Here is a 10,237-nt window from a genome sequence, read left to right on the forward strand (position 1 = left end):
AAGTTCCTCTTTAATTTTAATTAAATGATGATTTTAAAGTCATCTTATTTTTTAATGGATACAAAAAGATATATGATGAGCTTCTAAAATTACTCGTCCGAACAAAACGAGACTCACTCGTCCTCTTATATTAATTGCTCAAATTACCCGAACCCGAACACCTGCCCGAATAGGTATAAGAATAAGGCAAAGCCCATACGAACAGCTATTTGCAACCGATTTAAATCCTTGCATCTTAATTTTGCTTTCCAGTCCTATAGTTTTGTTCCTCCTCTGGTGCTGTCCCCCACTAGCTATTAAGGATTTCCTTAATTGTCAAAGCCTAAAACTTCAGTTTTGGCTGCCCTTATAACTCACCCCTTTGATTCCCTGTCGTCTGGCACCCAAATGGCTTTTGTGAAGCATTAGAAGCAAGATTGTCGAAGACCCAGAAATGAGGTAAATCTTCTGAGAGACCAGGGCAAAGGGTCTCTCACCCTGGCATGCCCCAAATAAAATTCATGCTCTTTCTTCTTGTTTGAATTTCGTTTTGTATCATCGATTTCTGTAAAACAACAAACAAGAACTTGCTGTTGGTTTGCGTCGATATATTAGAAAAAGTTAAAAAAAAAAAAAAAAAAAAAAAAAGAAGAAGAAGAAGAAGAAGAAACAAAGCCAAGTTCATGGCAGGATGCTCGATTTTAACAAATGGGTCTGCCTTAGATTGCGTTGAGATTGCTAGCGCTTACCAAAATAATGGTTCTTGCGTTGCTAGTGATGATTCCGTAGAAGATGTTGCTGTTGTGGGTATTCACGATTCTCACGATGATTTTAAGGTTAAACTACGAGGCCTTTTCGACCAAGTTCTTTCAGTTTTTCTGAAAGAGATTACTAGTAAAGGTGTTGTTAGGCCTGTTCCGGCAGTGCTCGGTGATGGGCGGTCCCTGGATTTGTTTAGACTTTTCTGGGTAGTGAGGAAGAGAGGAGGGTTTGATATGGTGTCGAAGAAGGGTTTGTGGGCTTTCGTGACGGATGATTTGGGTTTGGATCTTAGAGCGACGCCTTCTGTGAAATTGATATGTTTTAAGTACTTGAACGAGTTGGAGAAATGGTTCAAGGAGAAGTGTAGAGATAGGAAGCTGGGGAATGGGCAGTATGGATGCGATGGGGGTTTCGGTTTGTTATCTTTGGAGGTGGAGACAGAGTTTAGAGGCTTGTTATCTAATGGGCTGTTGAAAAAGAAGAATGATGTTGGATTTGTTCGACAGGAATCTTGCAAAAGTGGAGAGTACACTGATGTGGATGTTGGAAAGAGGGGATTTCATTTTTCAGACACCAAGATCGCCTGTAGAATGCGGGACGATGTTGGTAAAATCTGTCGTGCTGATGACGAAAACATTCTTAAAGATGATGGCGGCGCTGATCATGTATACCTGGATTCTAATACTGCCAAGGAAGAATTTAATTCTCGTAAGAGAAAGCGAGAGTCTGTAGCAGGAATGCTGAAGTGGGTGATCCAGATCGCAAAGAATCCTGGTGATCCTTCAATTGGGGTAATACCAGAGCCATCTAACTGGAACGAGCATGAAGGCAAGGAGTTCTGGGCCCAGGTAATCAGGGCAAGGGAAGCACTGTTGCTAAGAAGGCATGTTAATCAAAAGACTGAAGGATCTCTCTTGGAGGTAAGTTCATGGATCCTTTGGTGTTCTCCTTAAGTTTTTGCTTTTATCTCTGCATTATTAATGCCTTGAGTAGAATCAATGTCCATGATATGTGTAAGGACCCGGGAATAGTGTTAGCCGCATCTGTATTATTATGAAAAAAAGAATTACAATTAGAGATTCCTAAAATTACTTATAAAACTCAGTCTTTCCTAAAAAGAAACCAATATAAAACTTAATTTTTGAGTGTTACAATCTCCCCTACTCCAATGATGTCTATTGTCATGCAGTTTTCAAGCGCCACGTAGTGTTATTAGGTTGTTCTAATACCATTTGTAACGACTCAGGAAAAGCACTAGCCACATCTATGCTATCACTTCAAAATGACTAATCAAGTTGCAATTGGAGTTCCTTAGAATCACTTATAAAACTTAATCTTGCCTAGTAAGAAACCAATGTAAGACTCCATTTTTGAGGTGTCACAATATGATGCCTTAATTCCTTGCTGAATACCTATGAAATTAAATCCAATATAAGATCCCATCGTAAGATACTCAATATCTATATGTCAGGAGAATAATAAAAGATGTTTGCCTGAAAGAGAATCTCTAGAGTGGAGTTAGGGCTATAATCGAGCAAAATATTGAATGCTCAAACTCGATTCGTTTAATTTTTTTTTTTTTTCGAATACGAGCTAAGTTCAATTTTATTACTGAGCTAGATAATCTGTTCAAGCTTTGTTCATTTATTTTTCGAAACAGCTCGAACTTGTTCATGAGCTACTTAATTAACTTATTCATTCCATATATAAAGTAAATGTCGTGATTGTTTATTCTATTTATTTTTTTAAATTCATACTAATTATTGTTAAAATTTATTATTTGAGTGATTTAGATAAATTAACTCGAATCAGCTATATTTATTTCATTACAAAGAGAATTCATTTTTATTTTTTTACATACTTAACATGTGCTCATTACAAAGTTAAAAATAATAAAAATGAAAGTTATACGAGCTTATGCGAGCTGAGCTGAATTTATACAAGTTTGGCTCGTTTAATAAACAAGCCTAATTTTATGTTCAAGCTCTGTTCATTTAATAAATGAATTGATCTCGAGCCGAACTTATCTGAGTCGAGCCCTTGCATGTTCGCGAGTGGCTCTGTTCATTTATAGCTCTAAGTGTAGTCATTACAAAACATTTAACCTTCATGAGAAATGACGGTTAACATTTTAAATGTCATCGATCATTCACATTCTATTCAAATAGTCTCATTTTAAATGCTATGAGTAATCAATAAATTTCTGCAATGCTATGTCTCAACTCAATTCTTGTGGGTTTTCTTCTAGTTCTTTTTTTTTTCCCCAGATTTGTACAATGTGGTGATGATTTGATGTTGCATGCACCTTTTAAATTGCTTTTTGGCATTTCTATCAACAATGGTTTAACTTGCCCTGGTTTCATATAGCATTATTGGATTTCACCTCTTCATCCTCTCCATTATTTATTATTAATATCATGGCATTCAATTCTATATGGTGTAAAGCTTTGAGAATAGGAATTATATTGATACACCAGAACCATGTAAGACTTTGGAAGCACAATAACTTAGTATTTCACTCCTATCTCAAGATGGGTGTTTTTGTAATCACTTTCTAATGTCTTTTTGATTGATATCTAAAATAGTTGATCTGGATTGTCTTAGAGCTGCAATTTCCCAAGGGTTTTTTTTTTTTTTTTTTTTTTCAAGCTTGCATGTGCTTTTCCTGTAAAAAATATAACTTTTCGATGCTTTTACCCATTTGGTGACAAACATAACTTGCAATGTTTAATTGAATTAGAGGGTATACAACGTATTAACCCATATGATATTAATTTCTACCCCGAGTCTTATCCCTATTACTTAGGACGGGCTCATCATTTTTTTTATGGTTGAGAAAAATATATTTTACTCTCCTGTGGTTAACCTGTAAAACAAAGAATCTCCCCTTCATGGTTCAGGATGTGATACTTAATCCACTTGTGGTAGGGTCAACATGCAAGCATGATCGTGTAAATCTTTTGAACAATCACATAATGCAGCTCACCAGTAGATGTTGCACGTATAAGTTACGTTTGGTATACGAAATGGCTATTGCATTAGAAAAAATAAATCATTTTTATTGAAAATAGAAGAATGTGGAATGAAATAGTCTAGGAATAGTCATTCCCTCAGGAATAGCATTCTCATTGCCCATGAGGAAATAGCTATTCCAAGTGTTAGATGCTTATCATATACTCTAACACCAACGCTATTTTATTCCACATTTTTTCATGCCTAATAAAAGTTATTCATTTTTTTAATGGAATAACCATTCCGCGTACCAAACGTAACCATAGTATTCATTTCTCGATCTCCTAATGGAATAAAGAGCAACAAAGAGATGGAACCGGTATGGCGCCTTTACTATTGTTGCTGAAGATGCCTGGCCAACTTGCCACCATCGTTACGATTGTATCATACATATCTACAAGAGTATTTCTCATAATTAATTCAAGCTTAATACCTTATAAAGCTGCACACATCTTCCCAAATCCAAACCACAACTTTGTGAACAAATAGAAAGCTAATAAACCAAGGCAAACTCTTCAAACTCCACCCTCAATACTTGCATCTCCCGAAACAACAAAAAGCTTCCTTACAATTGCCTGTTCTAGAAGTTTTTTTTCTTCAAAACTTTGTATTTTTGGACAATTGCTTATGTTTTTCTTTTGACAATTAGTTATAGTGATTTTCTCTTTCTTTTTGCTCCTAGCTAGGTGATTCATATTTTATACTTTTTGTGTACTTAAGGGTGTCTTTACGTTTTTAATGAGATTTGTCGATTACTTATAAAAAAAAAAAACAATTGCCCATTCTAGAAGACCCTCTGATCGTAGAATTTCTTGAGACCCGAATCCTATCCGAAATATCATCCCACACTTTCCCCGGCTACATGAAATAAATCCACAAACATTAAGAAGGACATAATGCAGGCATACCTCAGACCCATACCCAGCTTATGCATGTGTTTGGCCTCCTCTCTCTCTCTCTCTCTCTCTCTCTACAATTATGGGGAATGTTTACTAACCATGATACATTCTGACTCAAACTCCTGACAGCATAGCCTCCAAATAATGTCATTTTCTTGATCACCCAATGTTCTTTACTATAAAATTCGGTTCATCTCGTGTTTGGTATCATATAGACTTGAGTATGAGAGTCTTGAGTTGGTTTGTTTATGTTTCATTTTCCTTGTGAAAGAAGATATGAAGTGATTTTTTTTTCCCTCAATTTCTGAAGCAACCAATCCCTCACCATCCCGAACATCTTGTGTGGAAAAATAAAGCTAGAAAAGAGCAAGTACCAAGTTGTTACATCACAGCATTTCACGTTTTCAAAGTCTCACATCCTAGGCCAAAAATATAAGAATAACATTTTGTTTAATATTATTGTTGCTGTTCTTGTTTCTTGGCCACTAGAACGTTAACAAACGCTGGTAATAGGAGATATAAACACTGAAACTTGAACTAAATGGATTCTCCACATGTGTAGCTTTTAGCTATCAAGAAAAGAGTTCGTGATGAAGACTTTTTAGTGGGACCTCTACTTGTTGAGTGAGAAATTACATTACTTTGTCGATATTACAAAATGATGATGGTTTGAACTTGCAGAAGAAGCTAAAGATGCATCCTTCTATGTATGAGGATAGTAGTTGCCCTAGTCACCATTCCACAGAGAGGCTAAGATGCAGTCAAAGGCTTCCTATTTTGGGGAAATGTCGTGCTTGTTCTTGTTGCAATTCACTTTCAGCCACTCAGATTAAATTGAGCCCTCACCAGATAGAGTTGGATAATGACCCCAAGGAGCAAGAACCTGTTACTGTTGATATATCAGCCACAGATACAAAAGTTAACCCACCTGAGGATGATCACCTTCCAAGGCAAGTTTCTGGGGATTCTCTTGCTGAGGTCCCTGAATGGGCTGGTGTGGTCCCAGAGAGTGACTCGAAGTGGCTAGGGACATGTATATGGCCTTCGGAACATGAAAAGCGTATTGTAAAAATTGAAACAGATCCCATTGGGAGGGGAAGACCAGATTTATGTGGTTGTCGACTCCCAGGTTCCGTTGAATGTATTAGATTTCATATAGCTGAGAGGAGGATGAAATTGAAACTTGAACTGGGCTCAGTGTTTTATCGTTGGAGATTTGATCGTATGGGTGAGGAAATTTCACTTCAGTGGACATCTGTTGCAGAAAATAAAGTCAAGGATATGGTAAGGTCAAATCTTTGGAACAATGCATTCAAGTGCTTTCCAAGGAAGACAAGGGAAAACTTGGTGAGTTATTACTTCAATGTATTTCTTGTCCAGCGAAGACGATATCAGAATCGTGTGACCCCAAATAATATTGACAGTGATGATGATGAGTCAGACTTTGGATCTTTAGGCGGCGGTTTTGGGCATGAAGCAGTCAGAGTCCCAGGCTTCAATTTTCTATCATGTTCTGAGAATAAGCAATGCACTGATTTTGAATAGACAAAAACGTGGAGCTGGATTTCATCACTCTCATCAGATGTTTGGTCTGCCCTTAAGAGTGAACAACATGACTTTTCCCCTGTTCATTTTTTGTAAAATAGTTTTCCCTCATATACACAGAAACAACTCTCTGCCTTGAAATTTTGGTGAGATAAGAGTATCACATTAAAGTGTGGTGCAATTTTGATGAGAAGTTATGTTCATGGTCATGGAAGCCAATTTGGTGGGTTTCTTCTTGATCAAGTTTCTTTGGCTACTGCAGTATCAGTTCTCAAAGATCTAGATGCTGCTTTGTGAATACTTGTATCTCATACCAGCTACTACTACTTAGGGTATACCTATTTCATTAGATAGGAGAAGAGAGAGGAAGAGAGATAGTGGTTCGGATTCAAGTTGTACTTTGGTTTTTCTTACTAAGATATGTGCATGTGGTGCTCGATATTGTGGATATTCTTTGCATCATGTTTCAAACTTGTGTAGGTGGTTGTCTCAGCCTCTATTCTTGCATGGTTTCAAATTTCATTAAAAGGACAATTGAATTGAATTGTATTTTTCTGCACTAGACTAACCCGTCAGAGACTCGGAGTGCAGCCTAGTGGTCAAAGGGCGGGCTTGGGATGAGCCGTAGACTTGGGGATTGATCATTCAAATTTCAAGTTTAGGGAGAATATTGAAAATAATCCTATAATTTAGGATAATAAAGTATATTTTAGTAATAATAAAAATCATGTTGAGGTGCTACAGAAGAAAAAAATTGCAAAACTTGATCCACTTTATCATAATCATTGAGCCGTCTAATATGCAGACCACTTGGATGTGTGGGTCTGAAGAAATGGTTGGTTTTCACCGACGAGTAATGCTATGGATAATTTTTTTAATTCTTCAAAAGTTGACGTGACTTTTAAAATTATCATTGGATCAAAATTCAATAATAATTTACCTCAAACCCAATAATAATTTTAAAAGCTACATCAATTTTAGGAGGATAAAAAAAAAATAAAAAAATAAAAAAATAAAAAATAAAAAATGGTCTATAGCATTACTCTTTCATTTACTCTCTATAAGGATAAGATGCTCAGAGTCTAGGACCACATAAAATGGCATCATGATGAAATTGAATCCTTTATTTTTATTTTTATTTTGGGAGCAAATCCAACAAACAAACCAAAACAAAAAAGAACACCTACAAAGGGATAGAACAAGGAAAATGAAATCTAAAGGGGATTCAAATTACTACTCAGGACAACAACTACAGAGGGAGAGATAAAATGAGAATGCTTTCACTGCGACCAGTAGAGGCAGCCTAACTAGCAAGATTATGCGTAGGTCAGTTGGCATTGCGATGAACTTTTCGAAATGACCAACAAACAACAAGATTCAATAGCTAGCGAGCTTCAGATATGAAGGAGTTCAGTTGCCAGAACAACATGAGCTCCTCAGAGACTGAAGAAGGTTTGTTGATCCAATTTGTTTATTGTGTTACTTGTATTGTCATTATTACGAGGCACAATGGGGCTTAAACATGTTAGAACATTCACAATGGTTTATGCATTTTTAATTTCTATATAAAATGGCCAACTATACTCTTAAAAAATATCTCCATGCGGTTCTCAAAACCAAATCCATTTTACATTTCATCTACAGTGCTTACCCAAATGTAAGGAAGCACTGTAAATGAATGCATTTTTTTTTTTTAATGATTTTTTCTCTCTCTCTCTCTTTCTTTCATCAAAGAGTAAGTATATGTTTGGAAATTAAAATAAAAGAAAGAATATTTAAATGATATATAAAAAGAATAAATAATTGGATGTAAAGTACATTTGAAAAGTCGTAAGCTAAAATAAAATAAAAATTGGTTAATTATTTTAGATAAAAATATAGAGAATCCACCATCCTAAATACTTTGAACTTTTTTTAAAAAAAAAAAAAAATTATTACTTCTCTGGAGTAATCTGGAGGGAATTTTGTTGGCCATTGTCCATTGGATATTAAAAAAGAAAAAACCGAAGAATATCACATGAATTAAAAAAAAAAATTATTAGGTTGGAATTATTCTGAACCCTAATCCTAGTATTAAGATTAATTAACCAACTTACAAAAAAAAAAAAAAAAGGGAAGAAGATTAATTAACCAAGATATATATATATATATATATATATATATATATATATATATATATATTTTATATAGATACTTGAAAACGAGATTACAACTAAAGCTTTGAAAGACCAAAGCTTAAAACAGAAATAAAGCATTGTCTAATACATAATGTAAATAAATAAAGGAAATCCAAACTAATGAAAAGGTGGATCATTCCCACTGACTATTCGGATTGAAGGAATTGGTGGAGGATAAGTGGAAATGCTGCCAGCTGTAACCCTGGCTGTGGCCCAATGTGCTACATAATGAGCACAGAAGTTTACACTTCTATTGACCTTCCGTGCAGTCCAAAAAGAATAAGTAGGAATAGAGTCAATGGTATGATAGATAGTTGATGAAATTCACCAATCTTGAGCAATTTCTGGTTGTTGAAGAGCAAGAATAACAATCTGCGAATCACCTTTGGATATTTTGAGAAACCGCTAATGAAACAAGATATAGCCTTCATAGAATATGGCTCCTAATGCTCTCCAGTTAGCAAGCCAGATCAACAAAATCAATAAAGCAGACAATTTGGCATAAAAAGACCCCTGTCAACTCCTACCAAACGGCCCTGTATTCTCTCTCCAAAACATTTCTTCAAACTCAATTTTGAAGTTGCTATCAGCACAACTTTTCTATGTTTGTTGCTGTTTTTTTAGTTGATAAGGGAAAAAGTTACAATAAAGGAATAAAGGGGAGGGGGGACCCTTTCCACTCTTAAAAAGTACCCCTCTTCATGCATAGATATAGTTATGCACGTTAAAATATAATTTAAATGATTAAATTTATTATTATTATTGTTATTATTATTATTTTGTTAGTTTAAGTTTTTCGGACAAGTAATGGTTTAACAATGCAAACCTATTGATCTGGATATCAGGGACGGAAGCTTTGATTTATATATATTAAAAGAGAAAGTCTTGACCAACATTCAAGGTTGTGTTTGTTTTAGTGTAAAACGTATTTAGAAAAGTAGTTTTCCTATTTTTTGGTCTTTGGTGCAAACAAAAAATATTTATCAACAAAAAATGATTTTTAGGTCAACAACAAATCTACTGTCATAGGGTGAAAAATAGTTCTCCCCCTCTCTCTCCCACTTTCTTCTCCCTGATCCGTATTATTACTTTCGCCCGAAGCTACCTCTCTGTCTTTCGGCCGCCACTGACTTCCACCCTTACAAGACAAACCAAACCGCCCCCTCCTCCGACTATCGCTTGTCATCCCCTTGCTCTACCGTAACCCAACCCCACCCTCAATTGCTCTCGTCATTTCCTATGTTGAAACCTCCCAACAACTCCCTCCTTAATCTTAATAAGATTAGTCAGGGGCAGACCTACATGGGGCCGGGGGGGGAGGGGGGCTCTGGCCCCCCCAAGCCCCAAAATTTTTCTCCAATTTAAATTTTATCCATAATTTATTTTTATTTTTTTAAATTTTGCCCCTCAATTTTATTTTATTTTTTTTCTCGATTTGACCCCCCATATTTACAAGGCTGGGTCCGTCACTGAGATTAGTGGGTAATGTGAGGTGAAATTAGAAATGATTATGCGTGTAGACTTGTTCTAAATTTCAGGAGCAAGCCATGCCAAAATTGTTGCTTTCATATGAGAAGGCTTTTGCTCCTTAATGTTTTTGGACCATTGTAACTTAGATTTTTTTTGTTGGACTATTGTACATTAGATCATTAGCCCATTGATTAAGGCTTGAGCCTTCTAGAAATATTATTTATTGAAGTCTTGAATTCGAAACTTTTTAGGTGCTACTTCACTTTCGGGGCTAGCCATCCGATTGAAATCTGCGTTTCTAAGGCTCAATATTTATAGTGGCGTTGGGTATTGGGACGGGATTAGTCTGGTGGATCTTGGCTGGACATTTACACTTGGTGACTTCCACTTCAA

The 10,237-nt window shown here is 35.7% G+C and overlaps 1 protein-coding gene across 1 annotated transcript; it reads left to right on the forward strand.

Annotated features, from left to right (window-relative positions):
• Positions 1-215: 215 nt before the first annotated feature.
• On the forward strand, positions 216-6,741 carry LOC133854433 (AT-rich interactive domain-containing protein 2). Its single transcript, XM_062290640.1, has 2 exons — positions 216-1,661; positions 5,334-6,741. The coding sequence occupies exons 1-2, from the start codon at positions 663-665 to the stop codon at positions 6,195-6,197; spliced, it is 1,863 nt and encodes a 620-aa protein (XP_062146624.1). The 5' UTR covers positions 216-662; the 3' UTR covers positions 6,198-6,741.
• The last annotated feature ends 3,496 nt before the right edge of the window (positions 6,742-10,237 follow it).

Source organism: Alnus glutinosa, chromosome 13 (assembly GCF_958979055.1).
Source record: "Alnus glutinosa chromosome 13, dhAlnGlut1.1, whole genome shotgun sequence".
Taxonomy (NCBI): Eukaryota; Viridiplantae; Streptophyta; class Magnoliopsida; order Fagales; family Betulaceae; genus Alnus; species Alnus glutinosa.

Bases quoted from the DNA above. Each gene is read 5' to 3' on its own strand.
- LOC133854433 (XM_062290640.1), top strand. From the start codon at position 663: ATGGCAGGATGCTCGATTTTAACAAATGGGTCTGCCTTAGATTGCGTT. The intron at 1,662-5,333 runs GTAAGTTCATGG...TTGAACTTGCAG, and splicing joins CTGAAGGATCTCTCTTGGAG to AAGAAGCTAAAGATGCATCC.